Consider the following 21,245-nt stretch of genomic DNA (forward strand, 5'->3'; position numbering starts at 1 on the left):
TGCCTCCACTGCCCCAAAGTCCCGCACAAAGTCATCAAGAAAATGGACCTAGAGCCCCCCCACTCCCATTTTTGTCCAGTGTTTCTCACTAAGGTGGTTGCAGGGAGTTAACGCTACCTCCTGCTCCATCTCCCACTGCAAGTGGCAGCAAAGAGAGAGGGCCAGGATCCAGAATCCCCACTGAAAAGCCAGAGAGGACCCGAGAGGGTGGGTGCTAGCGAGCAGCCTATCCCCTCAATGCAAACCAGACCTAGGCAGCCGAAGGCTGGGGAGGCCTTGGCAGACTTACAGCCCAGAGAAGGGGCCGGAGCTCCCTGCTTTCTCTTTAAATGCTTTTGTTTTGGACTTTTAGCTGCCCCCCAGGCTGGCGGGGGGGGGGAGCAGCCAGGACTGGGAAGCCCCCTCCTGACTTATCTGCTCACACAGCATTGGAAAGTAAGTAAGTAAATAAGTGTGTGTGTGTGTGAGAGAGAGAGAGAGAGACACACACACACACACTCTCTCTCTCTCTGATTTGCACGGCCTGTTGAAAAGGCTAAGAGCTGCCGGGACAGACACACACGCCTGCACCCAGCGGCCGCGGGGGGGACCAGGCTGCGCATCAGTTATGAATGGCTTTTTAAAACCACAACCAAGGGGAAGAAATGCTTTTAGGGAAGCCGAGCGCGGCTGCTCTCTTGCTTGAGCCTCCTTCTCCCCCCAGCCCTGCCCCGTTGCTAGGACTGACAGGCCTCGCCAAGGGGAGCCGGCTGGAGAAAAGAGGGAGCTTTGCCTTGGCTTGTTTCTGTCACAGCCCCGAAAACGGGGGGCGGGAGAATCAGCCCCACAACCCCCCCCCACCCCCCAGCTGAGGGCAAGGCCCATCCCTAAGCGGGTTCCTGCCCCTCTGGCAGCCCTGGAGCGCCTAGCGGAGCCTGGCGCTGGCCTTTCCGCGCCCCGCAGGAGCCTCCTCTGAGCCCCGCGTTTTGTTGGGAAACTTGCAAGGAACCGCGCGGGCTCTGCGGGGCCAGGCCGGAGCCGTGTCGGCTGCAGGCGCCACTTCCTCTCCGGCCCCGGAGCCGCTTCCCCGGCGAGGCGGAACCCGCGCCCCGGCCAGGGACCCCCGAGAGTTGCCCTCGCCCCGCCGGCCATCTTCCCTGCCCGTCCCCGCTCTGCCCCAGCCTCCTTCGTCCTCCTCCTCCCCGCTCCATTTCCGGGCCTTCCCATCCGCAGCGCAAAGGGGCTGCGAGCCCGGGCTCGGGTTCCCCCCGCCAGCCTGGGACCCGCCTTGGGTTCGTTAGTCCAGAGGCACCAGCCCCCAGCCCCTCGGTGCTTTTCTAAACGCACTAAAATGTCATGTCTCATTTCTCGGATTTCAAACCACCACCAAAAAAACCCCAAACCAAAACAACAACAAAGGCCCAGAGACCCGAGCCTGCCGCGCGTTTCTTAACGAGCCCGGGACCGAGTCTCCTTCCCTCGCTTTGCAACCGAATTGCACCGAACAAAAGAGGAGAACGGGGGAGAAACAAACGCTAAAAATACCGAGTCTAACCGACCCTTCTCGAAATGCACCAGCCGCCGCTCGAGGAAGAGGCTGCGGGTGTATGAATCAAGCCGGAGTCGCTTCCCGTGAGCTGAACCCGGAGCTTTCACTACCGCTTTTGTTAACAGAAAAGTCGATCACTTTAATTAAAAATCGTTCCATAAATCCATTGTTTACTAGCACAAATATACTTTCTACACTGAATTTACAGGACATCTATATAAAGTTTCGTGACAGATTCCAGCGATCAGTTTCCTTCAAGAAAACAGAAACAAAAGACTGGGGAGTTGGGGCGGGATTTTTAGGGCGCCCAGGAAAGCAGAATCATCCTATTGTACTTCTTCCTTTTTCTAAGTGAGGTTAGTTCCGTCTGGACGGTAAGTTATATTGTGTTAAAAGCGTGGATAATTGTATTTATGTGTAATTCGCTTTCCAGAAGCAAAGCTGTGTTTTTCCTTGGCTATAAAGCAGCTATTTAGCCAGTACATTTGGAGCTTCAAAAGAGCGGTGCAAAGATTGCTACATTTAAACTGCAGATTGTACAGGTCCAGTATCAGATCTGTGTTTGTGTGACACCGGGTTTAACCCGTCCTGGCTGTTTTCGGATGCAATCATTAAATACAATCCGTAGCACTAGCCGTGCCTCCCTCGTGTTTTCCTTGTTCGCTGTAAATCTATTTGCAAAGGAAACCTGGAGACACGATCTATTTTTGTTCTATCGATTTATTTTTGCAAAGTCTTGTTGGGCTTTTAAAAGTACAAAGACGAAAATAATTATTAAAAAAAATAATCAAATGAAGAATTAAAAATCCGAGCCAGGAATGTTATTTGCAGAAGAAGAACAAAAATTTCTCTCGTCTCTTAACAAAAAATGTCCGCGGTGAGTTTTGCTGTAAGCCCAGCCTGCCCATTGCAAAGGAGGCTCTCTCTCTAGGCCACACTGCAGGGCTACAACACCCCCCGACTGGCAACTACGTTCTAAAGACAAAGGTTAGGTCGGGCCCAGGCCCGTTGGGCGGCTGAACCGTTGCGGTTTTCTGAAAGCAGAAGCGATTTATTTGTGAGACGCTGGAACCGAGAGCCATGTGGCGGCTCGGCCTGGCCCTGAGCTGCAATGGATCGGACTCTGGCTGCAGTTATGCAGCCCGGCGGCACACAAAGTTAGTAAACAACACTCCGCTCCGCTCCGCTCCCCGACTACACGGGAGGACGCGGCCGAGCAAGCGAAGTGGGTTTAACCCCCTTTGTTGTGTGCTCCTGGGGGGGGGGGGAATTGGAATTGCCATGAAAGCTCCTCGAATTGCACCAGGAGGAGGGGGGGGGATGCAGAACAGACTAGGGCGAGGGGGCCAGTTTCCCTCTGGAATTAAAGCTCCCTTCGCTGAGGAATTAATGAGGGGGGCAGGGAGAGAGGGGAAAAGACTTAAAAACATAAGACTGAAAAAGGCAAACAAGCCCAAGCACCTACCGCCAGGCCGCCGCCTCCCGGGCCGGAGCTGCGGGATAAGCCCGAATCCAGAGCAGGGCAGAGACCGGGGCCCCCGGAGACCCCGAAGCCAGTTTGCAGCGCGGGCCGCTGGAACACGCCTCGGATGCGGGGTAATGTGGGGGTCTGTTGCTTTAACGCGTCCTCTTGCTCTCCCGAAAGCGGAAACTGCTGCTGTTGGGGGGGTTGTGTAGGATCCCGGATTTTTCCACGGCGGAGCTGGACGCTGCGTTCTGGGGCCAGCTGCGGTTGCAATTATTTTATGATTTTGCTCCTGTGCCAGGGTCCCCGACCTGCCTGCGTGGAGTAAATCCGGTCAGTTAGCGCGCCCGGGGGGCTCCGGTTTCTGGCGAGGGACGCGCCCAGCTCCCCCACAATGGAGCCGGGGGCCGTTCAGCAGAAAATGGATGAGAGCGAAGCGGGATCGAAACCCCCCACCACTACGCACACACACACACACCCTGCCGCTGTCTTTACTGGGGCGTGGGGGGGCAAGGTGATCCCGCCCCCCCCCCCCGCAAAGCTGAGCGGGGCTTTTCATTCATTGCCACCTCCCCGGACACCCAGGGCTGCAGGGAGCCGCCCCGGGCACGGCGCTGCGCACGGGACTCACCTGACGGGCTCTGGATTTTCTAGTGCCGAGTCGCATGGTCCCCCTGCCCCGGGAGAGAAGCGGAGCCGCCGGCTCCTGGGCCCTGCCTCGCCCGCTGCCTGGACAAACGGAACTCCCTTTTCTTCCTGCTCCTCTGCCTTTGCCAATGCAAATAGGGAGGCTGCTGCGTGCATGGCCCCGGCTACATGCCCTCCGCTCCCCAGGCCCGGAGCTGGCGCCCTCGCACTCGGAGCGGGCAGGAGCTGCTGGGATCCAGACAAAGTAACGTCCTTGCCGCAGCTGCACGAGCCGAGCGGGCTGGGGGAGGGGAGAGGAAATCCCTACATTGCACCGCGCAAAACAAGAGGAGGAAACAGAGATTTGCTGCTCGGACTCTTGCACACACAAAAAGAAGAAGCGAGGCGGCAGCCGGGACCCCCCCGCGCGCGGCTCAGCACAATCCTCCCCGCCCCCGTTCCCCTCGGGGCAGGCGGGCGCTGGCTTTGCACCGGCGGCTCTTTCCCTGCACTCGGGGGGCGGCTGGTTTTTCACCTTCCTTGCCTCGCAGCGATCTCCAGCAGTGCCCTGAGCCCGGCGGGGTTGGCGGCTCCGGGCTCGCTTGGCGCCTCGGCCTCCCGTGGCTTCGTTTGGCTGCTCCTCCTGGCAGGGCACTGCGGAGGCCATGGCCCCTCTGGGGCGGTGACCCCCAGCCGCTGGAGCCAGCCCTGCCAGGGTCTCCCTCTCCCCTCCTGGACTGTGGGCAGCCGGCCTTGTAGCACCTAGAGGCCCCGGCCAGATCGGGTGGTGCTGGACGCTGCACATATGTGGAGCCAGATACAACGGCCCCACCCCCACCACTTACTTATGCCAGGCCCAGGGAAGAGTGCTTCGGGCTGCGGCGCACAGCCCCTGCCCACAAAGCCCTAACACCCCGTCCTGCCATAGGTTCAGCGACCCAGGGCCCTCCACTAACCCCCCTGGAGGCCCATGAGTCATTTGCAAGATCAGGGCTAGACAAGGCAGGTAGGTACATGGTGGGAGATGGGCAGCATTATCCCCTTGAGTGGATGGGCAATCCAGGTGCAAGGAGTCTAAGGGACTTGCCCAGGTGCACACAGGAAGTCTGTGCCAGGGCCAAGAATCCAACTGAGTCCCAGATCGGCGCCTTTCCCACAGGCACCACAGCCTTCCTCTCCCCCCTGCTTGTACAGAAACCAAGGAGCACTGCATCGGACCCCTCTGTGCAACTTCAACACTGCACACTTTTTCCCTGTGGGACCCGTTTCTATGGGACTTCCTGCTAGACACGCAGGGCCAGTTTTATTGTTTATTTATCAAGTGCCGGCCCTACGCTGGGTGAGATACAAGTAAACAGGTTGAAAAGACAGAGAAGGTCATACAGGGAATCTTTAGGTGCCAATCCTGCAAACAGACCCAGGAGGGCAGCCCCCTGTGCCTACATAGATGCATCTGGCAGTTTATTAATTGATTAGAAGTAATTATATTACAATTCTATTCTATTCTACTTATATATGAATAAATTATCTGGCAGATTTAAATATATTTTCCTTTTGTGACATCACAGTAAAAGTGAGATCTGGATTCTGATTTCACTTACACGGCTCTAAACAAGGAGTAACTTGAAGAGAGTGAAGTGAGAGTGTGTGAAAGCAGCTTGAGATAAGAATCAGGCCCTGAGTCTTTAGGGGGATTGTTTACTGTCATTGCAGGGACACTGAGACATGTAGTTAGAGTGCAATTGGTTTGGGGCAGAGACCTCCTCTTTGTACTCACTTTGTAAAGCATCCAGCGCACAGGCAGAGCTATAGAAATAACGATAAGCACAACAGAACCTTTCTAATTCTCACTTGGCTGATCCACAAGCCCCAATGAATTCTCACAAAACATCCCAGCCAGTCAGCCTGCTTCTCAGCAAGCATTTCACAGAGTTAGTCCAAGTCACCAGGAAAGGATCCAGAGCAGAATCCAAATGTCCCCATCTCATAACTCCAAGCGTTTTATCTGACTCGCTAGCCCTCTCCTCTTAATAGTAGTGAGGCCTGGTGTTACTCAGCGTGGGTGACTTTTATTCTGAGATCGGGATGCAGTATCCTGGGTTATTTTGTTGTAGGCTTTTTAAATTATTCTCATTGTGCTTACTGGCTAATTTGCAAATTTTCTGGTCTGCAACACTGAATGAGTTTCTGCTCTGGATGTTTCCTCAGTTTTCCACCACCAGGTTTTACTTCCAGGGGTAGGCAACCTATGGCACGGGTGCTGAAGGCGGCACACGAGCTGATTTTCAGTGGCACTCACACTGCCCGAGTCCTGGCCACCGGTCCAGGGGGCTCTGCATTTTAATTTAGTTTTAAATGAAGCTTCTTAAACATTTTAAAAACCTTATTTACTTTACACACAGCAATAGTTTAGTTATATATTATAAACTTCTAGAAAGAGACCTTCTAAAAACGTTAAAATGTATGACTGGCACACAAAACCTTAAATCAGAGTGAATAAATGAAGACTCAGCACAGCATTTCGGAAAGGTTGCCAACCCCTGGTTTAGTCTCTTTCAAAGGTGATAGAAAACGTCTCCCCCCCAGGCCTCACTGGAGCCCTGGCCACTATTATAAGAAGAGAGGCTCAGAAGAAGATGTTCCGTAAAGGTGTCTCATAACGGGGAAGCTGAGGACATTGAAACTCAGGGGCAGAGCAGTGGGGTAGAAGAGAGCAAGAATGCCAAGGTGCAGCTTCATGGGCCTCTCCAAAAAGCAAGGAGTCCTCTCAGCTAGTAGTGCAAGGCCAACCCGGCCAAGTGTGTTATAAGCAATCAGCCTCTCATTTGCACAGTGCCTGGAAGGGAAGGGCAGGTCTCCCGGTGTTCAGGCTTCCCACTGATTTCAGCTTCACAGAATGAAGGAGTTTTATCTCTGTGCCCAGGGCTATGTGTGATCAAGGGTCCTATTGACCCTCCACAGGACTGGAGGCCATGGTGAGTCCTAAGGACAATGCTGCTCTCTGGGGCTGTTGAGCAGGTGATTAGAGTGACAGTAACTAGTTGCAAGTAATCAGATTAGTTTTCAAAATATGTTACCCGGTGACACACTCTGATCCCTTCACCCACCCAAGGGGAGTGTGGATTCCTCTCCATTCCTCTGTCCTGCCCCACACCGAGAGGGTCTGTGGTCATCAGGGCACATAATATGGAAGACTGCAGTCTCACTGTGCATCACGGGCGTGTCACGCCTTCCTGGCCCTGCACATCTTCCCCCAGCCAACATTTCAGACCTCACCTTTCATCGCATCCCCTCCACCAACCACCCTGTCATGCCTGTCTCTGTGTTTTCCTCAAGGCAGCCCCGGTGCATGGAATGGCCTCTATTCTGCTCCACTTTCTACTGTAGCAATGTTATCTATCTATCTGTCTATCTCAGGGATTCTCAAACTGGGGGTCATGACCCCTCAGGGGGTCACGAGGTTATTACGGGGGGTCACGAGCTGTCAGCCTCCACCCCAAAGCCCACTTCACCTCCAGCATTTATAGTGGTGTTAAATATATAAAAACATGTTTTAATTTCTAAGAGGGAGTTGCACTCAGAGGCTTTCGGTGTGAAAGGGGTCACCAGTGCAAAAGTTTAAGAACCACTGATCTATCTCTCGCTTTATACATACCCCATATAGATCTAGACATGTACAGTACTACAGCCAAGCCACATATATTCTGCCATCTCTCAAGTCCAGGGTGAGCGCGAAGTGGACAAAACAGCCCCACATTTGAAGGAGGGGAGTTTGAGTGAAGGACACCAGGGGCCTGCTGCAGAATCCATGCCCAAGAGAAAGGGCCCTGGTTGTAAGGCCTTGCCCCAACGCCCTCACTGGGTGAGCTGTGTGCTCCTGGATGTAGTCCCTGAAGAAAGAAGGAAAGGTGAGCAGACCCTAGGTTTGGACCTATGGTTCTAGAGAATCCTGGATGCTGGTGCTCATCTGACTAAGCCATCCTCTCTAGGATGCATTTTCCATCTGGACTTAAAAAGGCTGACAAAGATCAGGAGGGAGCACACGAGGAGCAATAGAGGACGCGTGTTCTGGTGTTGAAAGTACATGGCTGGGAATCAGGAAGGCTGGTTTCTTATCCTGGATATACAGTTTTCTCAGCTATGGTGATATCCCAGGTGGGGACACATGAGAGACATTTTTCCTTTCTTTCCAGGGAGGTGATGGCTCTCATTACACAGCTCAGAGTTGCAATGGCCTAGTTGTTTTGTTGACAAATCACATTGCAAAGTCATGTCTAATTTGCTGTCCACTTTCACCCCAAGGTCTCTCTCTTTCTCAGTTTCTCCTTCTTACATACACACACATCTAAGGCATCAGGTGCAATCCAATGCATTCCAAAGGCCAATGACAGACTCACCCTGGTAGCTGTGACTGAGTAGATCCAGGAAAGCTGCATGAAACTCATGAAAGGCAAGAGAACGCCTCCCCCTCCGCCCCCCCATTACCTTCTACAGTTCAAACACTGTGTGAGAAAGTGAGATATGTATATATGATTATGAATGCTCTGCCACACTGCATTTAGTTTACTGGTTAGCCCTGGGAGGGGCTGCAGGAAAGCAACCCAAAACTGTTGCATGTGGTATGTGCACTGGCAATCCAGTAAAAGCAGCAAAGAATCCTGTGGCAATACCCACTTCCTCAGATGCATGTAGTATTCACCCACGAAAGCTCGTGCTCCAAAACTTCTGTTAGTTTATAAGGTGCCACAGGATTCTTTGCTGCTTTTACAGATTCAGACTAACACGGCTACCCCTCTGATACTTGGCAATCCAGTGTGTTGTACATAATACAAGTGACCTGTCACTTAGCTGTCTCTGTAACAGCAAAACATCCCTGCTGCTGCTGCAAATACTTACACAACGGGACCTGAGCCAATGCCCACAGAAGTGAAGGGGAATTTTTCTCTTGACTAACTTTGGATCAGGCCCCCAATCTCCTAACTGTCCATAAACATTTCCTTTTTGGCTGCCTGCTTCGCATGGCTTGTAGCATCCATTCTGTCTGGGTCTGTGGTTTGGGTGGTGGCTATTTTTCTTTTGGGGAGAGGTGAAGGGGAGAGACACAGCTCAACCGCTCAGGCTGTAATCCTGAGAAAAAAGGAACCAACTTAACTCCTATGAGCCCGTTCCATTGTATCAGATGTGTTAATAATCAGTTTTGCTAATGCAATTGCTACTATGATGCGAAAATCCTATTGGAAAATGTATTAGAGCAATTATCCTTCTTACTGCCGCAGCCTGGTGTAGTATTAATATTCAGTTTTGCTGTGGAAGTCCTATTATGTTAATGACTTTTGTGACAAAAGTCGTTAACATGAGACTTTTTCTATGGTGCAGTATTAGCCAGGGTTGAATACGCACGTGACACCAAGTACGTACATCTAACAAGATCAAACAGAAACTTGTGGCAATGCCACACAGTCTCGTCACATATCCCGAGCGCATTCGCGAGAGCTGCCATTGCTGGGCTCCGACGGGAAAGGAGATGCACTGCAAAGGCAATTATACGACAAGCCGGAGCACTTTCTAGCAATAGACCTCGTGCTTCAGAACCACAGCCTGTTATTAGAATCTAAACTAAATTCCAGTGGTTGGTCGTAGCACTGGGATTACAGAAATCTCCCAGCCAGATGTACCGGAGAGCAGCTAATGCAATGTTCCCTGGAACAGACTTCACCACCCCCTCCCTCATGACACGGCAGATCACTCATTTTAAACCCAAATTTGCCCGTGTCCTGTGTAAAGCTGCAGCTGTCTCACTGGACATGACTGTAAATTACACATGGCGGAAACGCTGAATCAGGAAAACTTTCTAGCCATTAAAGCAGCAACACTGGCGTCATGGCCAGCTCTCTCCTCTGCTCTCCAGCCAGGCCATTTTTTGATTGTGTCCCTTGCAGTGCGTCTCCATCAGACATCGGAAAGGTCAGAGTTGCCACAGCAGGTCTCGGAAGGTTGAGCACTGCGCTGCGGAATGAAGCTAATGTCCCTGATCCATTATTCCTGCTCAGGCCCTTTCCATTTAGAAACTGAGACACGTCCCCCTTCCGAAGGAGCAGAGCAGATACATGAGGTTGGTAAGATAAAGTGCTATCTGCTAATGTCTCTGCGTGAACTGCACTGACTCAGCCCAAAGGGCTAAGCAGAAACACAGAGCTGACGATGCTCGAAAGCCAGGACTACAAATGAGTTCAAGAGACACCTCCATTTGTTTCTTGGGGTGAGGGCAGATCAAAGGCACCTGGTGAGAAAGCAGGAGGGCTGGATTGCAGTGCATCTAAAGGGTCAGAACATTCAGCCCGTGGCATTTCCTCTTCCTGACATGCACGTTCTTCCTTCACTCTTAAAGGATCCAAAGTAGCAACAATGCTGCTGCTCTGACCCGTCGGAGCAGACAGCTCTGTCTGTCTGTCACATTTTCCAAAGTGCCGAACGCCCACCGCATCTCTTCTCTGTACACAGATCCCCATGCACAGTGCGAGCTGGGCAGATGGGACAGTCAGTTCCCCGTCTCACTGCCTGGCATAGCTGTTGGGACTTCCCTCTGCTCCAAGGATTTTGGGAATGGCTGGCAAACAGGTGGCAGGGAGGAATGGATGTGTGTCATCGCCCGGCAGCCCCTGCTCTGACAAAGGAAAGAAAACACAAAGCCTGTTGTCAAATCCTGTTTCCACAGGCGCTGAGCTGCACTCATTTCTGCTGAGTGACCTTGGCCTAGGCACCCTGCTGTGCTGGGAGAAGGAAAATCCGGAGCTGATCTGCAGCCCCAATCTCTGCAGCCCTCTTGCCTCCGGAGCAGGGCCATGGCGGGGAACAAAAGGAAACTAATGTAACTAACACAAAAGACACATCAAAACAACACAAGCGGATCTCTGCAATAAACAGCAGGGTTCCCCCAAGTGACATCCCCCTCCTGTTGCTTACTGCCGTCTCTCCCCACCTCGGTCTCTTCTCATTGGCTGTATCCCCTCTATGAAGAGGCTTCCTTCCAAGAGACTCAAGTTAAGGGGTTTGAAGATGTTCTCAGAATCGCTCTCTTCCCGATCAGATTCCCTTCACCAGGGCCTCACCCCACACACCTTTATTTACATTTGTGCAAATCAGTGCACCCCCTTTGCATTCCATTTCCCCAGGTGTAAGCGATGAGGGAGGGTGCCGGGCACACGACTCAGCCCCTGGACCATGTATGTCTGACGCCGTGTGCACGCACCTGGGACTGTCTGCATAACGACGAATAATGTTCTCTGGAAGGAAAATGCCTTTTTGGGGTGGGAAGGGGAAACGTACCTAATTAGGCACAAAGTTCCCAAGTCAGTAAAATGAAACGTGTTCAGACTTTCATTTGCAAAGGAAGAATTTGGCAGGGCAAACAACCAGCACTTTTTGTTTGTGGGGTGGAGGAGTGGGATGGAAGGTAGAAAGACACATGAGCGTTTTCTCAAGGAGGGACTTTGCAAAGGCTCCTGGCGAAGGGTAGCGTGAAAGCCATGGGAAGGGGAAGGTCTATTCCGTAACTAGGGCCCTATCAAATTCATGGCCATGAAAAACATGTCACAGACCGTGAAATCTGGTCTCCCCCCGTGAAATCTGGTATTTTGTGGGCTTTTACTCTATACTATACAGATTTCACGGGGGGAGACCAGAGTCCTGACCCAAAAGGGAGTTGCAGGGGGGCACAAGGTTATTCTAGGCAGGTCATGGTACTGCTACCCTTAATGAGCTGGGCAGTCAGAGAGCAGCAGCTGTTGGCTGGGAGCCCAGCTCTGAAGGCAGCGCCCCACCAGCAGCAGTGCAGAAGTAAAGGTGGCAATACCATACCAGGCCATCCTCACTTCTGCACCGCTGCTGCTGGTGGGGGCTCTCCCTTCAGAGCTGGGCTCCCGGCCAGCAGCCGCCGCTCTCCAGCTGCCCAGGTCTGCAGGCAGTGTCGCCAGCAGCAGCAGTGCAGAAGTAAGGAGAGCAGTATCACAACCCCCCTACAATAATCTTGCGTGCCCCCCCACACACACACAACTCCTTTCTGAGTCAGGATCCCTACCATTACAACACCGCGAAATTTCAGATTGAAATAGTTGAAATCATGAAATTTATTATTTTTAAAGTCCTATGACCATGAAACTGACCAAAATGGACAGTGAATTTGGTAGGGTCATATCCATAACTTGGTTTTTCATTTGCTAACAGGGGTCAGGTTCTACCTTCTTGCGTTGATTGGTGGATTCAGAAAAAGTTAATTGGGGGCCCTGATCAAAATAAAAAGAAGAGCAGCCAGTGCCATAGGGAAGCAGCACCGTTCTGGCCAGGTGCTCAAAGCTCCCCTGGTAATAGCCTGGTGAGTTAGATATTATCAGAATCCCACAGGGTAGAGGGAGGAGCCGAGACACAGACAGGTGAAGAGACATACCCAAGATTGCTGAGTGCCCAATTTCACCCATCTGTACTCAGGCTGAATGGTATGTTACTCCTCCCAAAGGGATGGTGCAAGGACAGAATTGGTCCCAGAGCTAGGACTAGCATCCAGGCATCCTGCTCTGACATCCCCTCCCATTGCGCGGGGGGAACTGTTTGACATTCTGCCTACAGCATTTCTCCTGGTCTAGGTTCCTGCCATCCAGCAATTTTGTAGTTACATCAGGGTTAATCGTGCAAGAGTCAGGAAATTCGTTAGGTCTCAGCACCAAGATTTCTGTCTTTCTCCCGATGAGTTTGCGTTGTTGAGCCTGACACTGCATTTTGCATGTGCTGCGATATTCCAGCCATGTGAGGGTGGATCCCTTGAATGCAGCGGAAGTTTTTATTTTGGCAAGTTCTTTGCTATTTGTACAGATATTTTTTTGCTAACCCATTTGACTGTGCACAGTCAGGAGGGCTCAGCCTCACATTCCTGAACCAAAATATCAAAGCGACAATGAGCCACTCATTAATTGTGAGCCATTATCAGTTACTAACTCACCTGGAATTCCCTGGCCAGCCAAACGTGACTGACAGTGTCTTACCCGGATACTTGATGTGTTGTGCAACAGCTCAGACAAAAAGCCCAGTAAGACAGTAACACACTAACGAGAGTTCATCTTCCCACCAGCTCATCGGCATTGATTACACTGGTGTACAATTTTTGAGAAGTCGCCTGCTTCAGAGATAAAATGTGCTATTTATTATGTATTTTGATGTGCTGAATTCAAATATGACAATTAAAACAACTGATTGGCTACTGTTTCTAAGATATTTAAGTTTTCACATTTTATGTCTATGTATATTGTGTAGATAGTAGAGAGACCTAGGTCTTTTCATGTGTTTATGGTTGCTTTACATGATAATATTTCACCTGTAACACTTTAAAAATCAGCAAAAGGGTTATATAAATTAAATTTATTATGAAACAAAAGGCAAAAAACTATTATGTACATAGTTTAGTCCTATTCAGTGTCTACTCAGCGCTTCTTGGCTTGTCTCTTGTATTCTTTAAATGGAGCATCTCTTGTCACTGTCCAGCAATAGTCTGCAAGCATTGATGGGCTCCATTTGCCCTGATAGCCTGCCAGGAGATTCCACTGCTGTAGTCTGGAGCCCAACAGCTGGGCCTTACTCTTGGGTAGTTCCAAATCCCTGACAAGGTCATTCAGTTCACCTTGTGTTATGAGGTGTGGTTCAGAGGAGGAGGGTGGGAGAAAATGTGGGTCCTGTGACATTGATGGTTCAGGACCAGAAGTTTCATCCTCTTCCTCTTCCTCGTCTGACTCAAGTGAGAATGATTCTGGTGCATCAGGAACTGGCAGTCCTTCTCCGTGGGGTACTGGGCGTATAGCTGATGGAATGTTTGGATAATGCACAGTCCACTTTTTCTTCTTTAACACACCTTTCCCAACTGGAGGCACCATGCAGAAGTAACAATTGCTGGTATGATCTGTTGGCTCTCTCCAAATCATTGGCACTGCAAAAGGCATAGATTTCCTTTTCCTGTTCAACCACTGGTGAAGATTTGTTGCACAAGTGTTGCAGCATATGTGTGGGGCCCACCTCTTGTCCTGATCTCCAATTTTGCAGCCAAAATAAAGGTGATAGGCTTTCTTAACCATAGTGGTTATACTGCGCTTTTGTGATGCAAAAGTCACTTCACCACAAACATAGCAGAAGTTATCTGCACTGTTCACACAAGTACGAGGCATCTCTGCTCACTTTGGCTAAACAGAAATGTGTCCCTTTGCAAAATCAAACACTGACAAATAAGAGAGCAGGACACTGTATGATTTCTAGAGCTGATATAGGGCAATTTGTTCAGCAGAGTGATGTAAGCTTCGTTATGATTGCATCATCCATGACTTCTAGGAATAACATGATGCAATTCATATCATGTATGATGCAATACCAGCTTCAGATTGCATCATTCATTGTTTTGCCTAAAAAGCAAGTACTGTCCAAACCCAGTCATAGATTTATTCATAGATCCAGTCAAAGATGTATTTTAGTCATTTCTGGTTTAAATTGAAATCCCTTCCCTTTAGAACTCACTTATCCTCCGCCATTCCCAAGTCAAGGGTCGTATATACGGACCCAATAGCATATCTTGAAAACTAGAGCCAATCAACAATTTTAAGCATCATTTTCCTTCTCAGTGACCCAGAATTAGTAAAGTTGGACTACATTTATTTCAGAAGCATTTTGGCTGTAGAGCAGAGTTATTACTGTTGTTCCCCTGGCACCTGCAGCTCCCAACCAAGGTCAGGGCCCCATTGCGCTAGGGGATGCAAAAGACATAGTCAGAACCCTGAAGAACTCACCATCTAAATAACAGAGCACTGCTCCTATCTGGGGGCCTCATTCAGATCTCTTGGCGCTATACAAGTCCTCACACTATTGCTTTCGTCACAGTGACCATCCTGCTAACCCATTTGCCTGGTACCTGAATTCACTGAAGAGATCCGCCATTTGGTCAGGTTCAGCTGTTACTGATGGAGGAGAACTCTGGGCTATCGTGGTAGGCAAATGAACCTGCACTGGGAGCAGTCTCTCCAGAAATAGCCATGCTGAGCTCTGGGGCAGCCAGAGACGACCAAACACCGACCTGGCATAAGTGGACACAACAACGCTGATGTCAGCAGCATAGCCGCCTCTTGTGGGTTTAGCGCAGAGCCTTCTTGCCCATTTCTGACATTTAAGGCAGTGGCAGGGCTGAACGCAGGGGTGTGATATCAGAAGGCATGTGGGATTTGGGGACTAATGATCAATTCTCTGCACTGCCCTGGGAGAGGGAGACCAGGCTGCTCGGCCTGATCTTCTGCTCCCTGGATCTGCAGGGGGAAGAAAGCACTGAGGAGATATGTCCCTCCCTCCCTGAGGAGAGGGAGAAGACAGGGCTGGCTCCAGGGTTTTTGCCACCCCAAGCAAAAAAAAAAAAAAAAAAAAAAAAAGGGAAGCAACAGTAGCACAAGGAAATCTAGAGACCCCAGAGTGCTGCCCCGTCCCTCAGTGCTGTGCTCAGACTGACTCCACCTAGTTGAAATCTTTGTGGAGGGGAGGCTTGGCAACCCATCTTGATGGTCCTGGCTGGGAGGGTGCTACCCAGTGGGGAGGCCTCAAAGATTGGGGGGCGTGCTGTGGAGAAGAAGGTCTCAGAGATTCAGGGACCCCTTTCCCATAGGGACAGTTAGATGCAGGTATGAGAATCCCAAAGTGAAACCCAGGGGCAGGGCCGTGTAACCTGGGGAGATGCATGATCTGGAACCAGAGTGTGAAAGGATCCAGTGGAGCACTGCAGGGATCTGCAGCTCTGCAGGCACGGACAGGTCCGCAGGTGGGCGGGGGGGCGGGTGATGGGATCCCTGCAAGGAAAGCCAGGTGACAGAAGAATGGAGGTGGAAAAGGTGCTGTCTTCTACCAGTAGCTCTGATGAGCCAGGGGAGCCTGACTCTTCGGTGCTGGACCTTGAAATCTCTATATCTACGTCCTGATTTATCACCGGCTCAAACAATATGACATTAATTATATTCTGCAACATCAAAAGGTTTTCACTTGTAGATCCACGAAACAGAGAGGCTTTTCTTCCCAATGCCATGGGGCAATTTTTCCCATCAGTGTCAATTTCAGTTTTGCCCTCGAGTTAAATGCAAACTGCTGACTCTGGGATTTTTTGTGACATCTCTGTGTTGTGTCTCCTGTCCCTCTCGCTCCCTTCTCCTCCTCTTGCACTGCAGCTTGCATCCCCCAGGCAGGCACTCCCACCTGCAGGCTTCAGTGGCAGTTCATACAGACAAAGACCAGGGGCACAATTCATTCATTTGAATGAATGGCAAACATCCAGTTGACTCCCAGGGGGCCAGGATTCCACCTCAGTCTGCTCAGGGCCTGAGCTTGTGGTCATGAGCCAGGCAGGGTGTAAAAACTTTCCTACCACGTCCTCTGCCTGCTGCAGGTCACCGGGGCTGGGGGATTCCACCCTTGCCTTTGCTAAGGCTCCATGCCCTCAGCCCCATGCCAGATGTCTCCCAAGCCAGGTGCTGCGCCCTGGAGACTGAGCCGGTAGCAGCTTAGGGAAGAGGGGAGTTTCGCACCCTGATTCCTGGGGAATAATTCAGGACCCAGTGAGCACCTGACCCTCTTCTGTTTGGGGATCTTATCAGGAAAGAATTTACATACACTTTAGTCCTTCTGATGCCACCTTGATTAGCTACCGTGGCAAAGCTACAGCATCCAGTGTTGTCACCACAGCCCTGCCGTGTGCGCCAAGACTCCTTGACAAATTCCCCAGTGGACTTATTTTATAGTAAGATCTCTCCTTCTCTCACACACACAAACACACAGTTGAAGGCACTCCATGGATTTGCTGCTTCTGTCATTAAGCACCTGCAAGAGGGTGTTTGTTGAATTCATGTATTGATCTGATTGCAGCTCTTCCTGCCCTGTATCCCCACACCTGCACTCTGGGCATTGGCATCAGGTGAACGACGCCGATGACCTCAGAAGCATGTGCTAGAAATCCCCTGTACACTGGTGCGCTGCACTTCAAACCCAGAATGGCTCATAGTGCATTACCAGGCTACGCTTCCATCCCAGGGCCCTGACCAGAAGACGCCACGTGTTGCCTTAGGCCTGGTTTTGCTGTGGTGATTTTGCAGAGTGTGGGTGAGTTCCATGTGCTTTAAAGCGACTCGCTGGGCAAGCTTCCTACAGGCCTTCCTGGTCCAGTCTTCATGTGGCCCCATGGCAGCGGTGCAGGCACCAATGATCAGGAGCGCTTTTACCTCTGTGCTGTCTAGCCCTGATCAGAGTAGCGGTAGGCAACATGATGGGAACCAATCCCAAGTCCTGCTACACTCATTTGCATAGTAGTGGGATATTCAGAATAACCCCCCCATGCATGGACATAGGCATTCTGTAGAAAGGCAGGCAGAGAGATCTCTTGTCATTCTGAGTGGGGCTGTCGTGACACTTCTCCAGGCTTGGATTAGGAGAAAGGGAGGCCCCCGCAGATCAGCAAACAATATCTCACCACTTGCAGATTTGCATACATGAATGGGAATGCCTTGCTGGCCCTCAGCGCAAAATGAGGTGTAGGTCTGGCTTTGACACCGACCATTCTAGAGCGCTGAAGGGGATTTAAAAAGTCAAACACAGGAGTCAGGCTTCACCCATAGTGGTAAAAATTACATTGACCTTCACCTTTTTAGCAACGGGCTCATTTCAAAGAGCAGTAATTTACAGACGCGATCCTAGGGAGCATTAGCTTTGCCTGGGCTGTACAAGTGCCCTAGGCAGCCATGTGTGGCACGCACTCACTCGATGTGTCTTGATAATGTTCTAGCTGTTTGGCAAGCAGTAAATTTCAGCCTGCTCCAGTGAGGCATACCACCCCTAGCCAAGAAGCCGTTGCAATCAGAGGTGACTCATAATTCGGGGTGTCTCACTTTCAAAGAGCTGGTCTGGGACGCCTGAAAAGAGCCTGGTTTCCTGAAGTCCATGCTCAACACTTTCTGAAAATTGGGTCCCTTTGAAACGTCTCAAGACGAGGCCCCACAAATGGAGGCCTCTGCAGTTGCCAGTCACTCCTGAGAATCTTGCCCCAGGAAAATATTTGATTCCTTAACTCTGCAAGGAATGCGAAGCGAAACACCTCCTGTTCCCTAGCACTACCTGGAGTCTGGGTGCTGGCTGAAGCTGGTCTTAGCAGCAATTTGCAGCACAAAAGCCATGAAACAAGATGATGTTTAGAAGTATCCTCAAGAGCAAAACACCCTGGACACTTATTTTAAACACAGAGGGCCTACTCCTGGCCCACTCATCTCAATAAGGTCTCAGTCCAATTACCCCCTCCCGGAGCACACCCGGAGTGGTTTGAGTGGGACCTAAGTGATGCCTAGGCCTCTGCTCAAGTGGAGTTTTGCCCACAGTGCATGAACTTACCACAAGCTCATTTTCAGTTGCATGCTCAGGTCTCTTGTTTGCACCTGGAATTGCTCACTGCAAACCAGGTTCTGACTCTGAACATTTAGCCCGAAAGGACTTTTCCCAACAGAGACGCTACTAAAAACCAATGACGAGACGTAGGCTGCCTTAGCTTGCAAAGTCATTCCACCGAGACCCTCACAGCGTTCCAGCTGCTCCAGAAAGGGGCCCTCCTGTCTGGGCGTGACATGTGCAGAGGGAGATGGGCAACCACCTTGCAGATCTCCCACCAGGGCCGGCCTTAGGATTTATGGTACCCTAGGTGAGATTATTAAACTGGTGCCCCTGTGCCTGATCTGCTCTTAGCAACACAAACAGACTCCCAGTCTACAATGCGCCCACCCAAAGAACAGCTTTCCAAACGAAGGTCATTTTAAAACTCGGACCAGACTTTGAGCCAGAGCCCAGGGCCCTTAACCAGTGCACAGATTAAGTCCATCCTTTGGCAAACTCCTCGTGCAGTCAGGGGACCAAGGGTCCTGCAATGAATTCTGCAATCACAGACCCCACAGAGCTCATTGACTTCGATGGGGCCAGTTCAGTGGCGCTCCCTGCAGGATTAGGCTTTAGCAAGAATTTGGCCTCCCCAATTTAACCCTTATTCCTGTCATAAAGGCAGGTGTTCACTTTGTGGTGTGGGACCCCTTGTGGCTTTAGATTGACCCAGCTGATCAGACTGCAGCTGACTTTAATTCACTGCATTTATATTGGTTAGACCCCCCCAGGATGTCAACAGGACGAGGCACCATCTCCTGAAGATGCCACAGCCATGAAATTTGTTTCCCTCCCCCTACCTCTATCTGGCATAAAATGTGATCTTCCTAAAACTGAGCTTTCTGGGCCTCTAAGGCCGATGGCTGGGTGGGGGCAAGGCCCAAGTTGGGGAATCTCACAGAACAGACGAAACAGACAAAAGTCACCCAGCCCAATGAGATCTCTTCTTCTGGCTGCATTGCCTTCCCCAGCTGCTCGGTGCTAGTTCTGTGCTTTGCTCGCCCTCTGTAGCCGATGGTTCATCATTAGGCCCTGGCTGGATGGGATACATATCACATTTATGCCATAGTCTATACTGACTGTCAGGTAATTGCTCCAGGAGAACATTGCTCTAGGACTACAATTTTTTTTTAATTACAGCAAGTAAAGGCCATCGATACAGAACTGGACAGATACGTTTTTAATGAGATGCAACCTCCTGCTGGTTCAGAGGTCGCCTCCTTGGGGGCTGACCTGGGAACGCTGGGTTTCATTGTCAGACATGTGTCACAGGTTTAACCTTCTGAGACAGAGGGTCACATTTCCAGCCTTGCTACGGGGCTGCCGGCCCCCCTGGTCGGTCACCGAACCGGCACCGCTGTCAGCTTGTCTGGCTGCCAGAGGCAGGGACTTTCCTTGGCGGCACTCAGCTGTTCCTCTACCGTGGAGCCTCATTTATGTTCTTTATGGAGTGGTGAGTGGAGGCGAGCCCCTCGCCCCCGCCAGGACCAGCACTAGGGGTTTGAGCGCCCTAGGCGGACAGCAATTTCGCTGCCCTGCACGCTGGTCCCGCAGCTTTAGTCGTGCCTGCGGGAGGTCCACCAGAGCCGCGCAAGGAGCCGACCGTCCGCAGGCACCACTGCGGCAGCTGCACCGGAGCCGCGGAGCACCGGACCCTCCGCAGGCACCACTGCAGCAGCTCCACCAGAGCCGCCTGCCGCCCCCTCCAGCAAAACGGTGCCCACCAATTATTCTGGCGCCCTAGGCAATTGCCTAGGCTGCCTAAATGGTAGCACTGTCCCTGGCCCCCGCACTCGGCTCCCAGGCTCGGCCCCATGATTAACGCTGACCCACATTCCAAAAGGAGTTGCAAACTTCTTGAGGGTGTAATAGAGAGAGAGTCTGAGGCAGGCAGGGCAGGGTGAGGGGCTGAGCCGTCCCCTCCTGGCCTCGTTTTCCTTGGCTCGGCTCAGCTGGGCACCAAGCTGCCTTGTTAAACGCTTTCTGCTCCTAGACCTCAGCCAAGAGACCCAACCAACCTCTTGGGGCAGATGCGCCAGGCTCAGACCTCAGTTGTGCCAACCGTGCCCATTCGGCTGCACTGGGTAGCCTGGACTCCTCCAGACTTCAGTCTCACAATCGACAGGGCAGCCTGGGCTACGCACTAGGCCAGCGCCGGCACGTAGTGAAACGGGAGGCGAGTGGGAGCGCGGCACGAAGGCCCAGAGCACAGAGCTGATTCCACTCCAGCTTAACCCAGTGTGAATCTGGAGCGACTCCTCTGAAGCCACCAGGGTTACCCTGTCTACTGCCAGGTTCTCGCCCACTGATGAAAAGTGCTCAGTAAGAGCTAAGTGTTTATTCTAATTATATTTACTGCCCTGGTGTGGAGAAAAGGGACATGCCCCTAGTGCCAGGCCTGGGACACTGAGCTATGACTGCGAAGCCCTGACTTAGCCAGGGCCCTGCGAGCTATTCCGCAGGGCAGAATCTGTATATCTGCCCAGACCCTCTCTGAAATCTAGGCAGCTCCAGCCAGGAGTTAACAGCTGGCAGGCTCGGGACCCGCAGTCCCAAACACTGAACTGAATTCCCTTCTCACTCTGTTCCCACTTCCACCTCCTCCCACAGAAAAGAAACTAAGCAGCCCAGTCACCCCGCAGGTGACACAGGGCATTAGCTACCAGGAGAGCTGTGTACGGGATTCAGGAGGAGCAAAAAGTCATTTCTGAGTGTTGTCGAATGCTCCCATTCCCACATGACTCCGTGTCATGTGGAACATGCCATGATTCCAGCTGGGTTGTGGGGAGGGGCTGCGGTGGTGCTGAAGCCGGTTCCGCAGGCGAGGCTGCAGCAGGCAGTGGACTGAGGTGGTCTAGATGTCGTGGTAGTCAGTGGGTTCTGGGTGTTGTGGTCATTGTGATGTTGTGGTGGTTGCACGGCAGGTGGGGTTGAGGCGGCTGTGATGTGGTGGTGGGTTGTGGGGCTGCCGGCTGTTGTCTCTGTCTCTCTCCACTGGAACACTGAAGGATCTGTTGGCAGTGCCGTGGAAACAAGCGATTCATTCTTTTGCCGAGCTGTCAGCTTTCCGAGAGATCGATGAAAATGCTGCTGTACAAGTGGAGTGGAAGGTCTGCCACTGTAAATCTCTGCTCTGCTTGTTCCATTGGCGAT

The 21,245-nt window shown here is 51.5% G+C and overlaps 1 protein-coding gene across 1 annotated transcript; it reads right to left on the minus strand.

The window, feature by feature from the left end:
• Window positions 1–1,212: 1,212 nt before the first annotated feature.
• LOC115635603 lies at window positions 1,213–5,098 on the minus strand. Its single transcript, XM_030534601.1, has 2 exons — window positions 3,625–5,098; window positions 1,213–3,308 (listed from the first exon to the last, which is right to left on the minus strand). The coding sequence occupies exons 1-2, from the start codon at window positions 4,423–4,425 to the stop codon at window positions 3,267–3,269; spliced, it is 843 nt and encodes a 280-aa protein (XP_030390461.1). The 5' UTR covers window positions 4,426–5,098; the 3' UTR covers window positions 1,213–3,266.
• Window positions 5,099–21,245: the final 16,147 nt, after the last annotated feature.

This window comes from Gopherus evgoodei, chromosome 15 (assembly GCF_007399415.2).
Source record: "Gopherus evgoodei ecotype Sinaloan lineage chromosome 15, rGopEvg1_v1.p, whole genome shotgun sequence".
Lineage (NCBI taxonomy): Eukaryota > Metazoa > Chordata > Testudines > Testudinidae > Gopherus > Gopherus evgoodei.

Bases quoted from the DNA above. Each gene is read 5' to 3' on its own strand.
- LOC115635603 (XM_030534601.1), bottom strand. From the start codon at position 4,425: ATGTGCAGCGTCCAGCACCACCCGATCTGGCCGGGGCCTCTAGGTGCT. The intron at 3,309-3,624 runs GTGAGTCCCGTG...TACTCCACGCAG, and splicing joins GAAAATCCAGAGCCCGTCAG to GCAGGTCGGGGACCCTGGCA.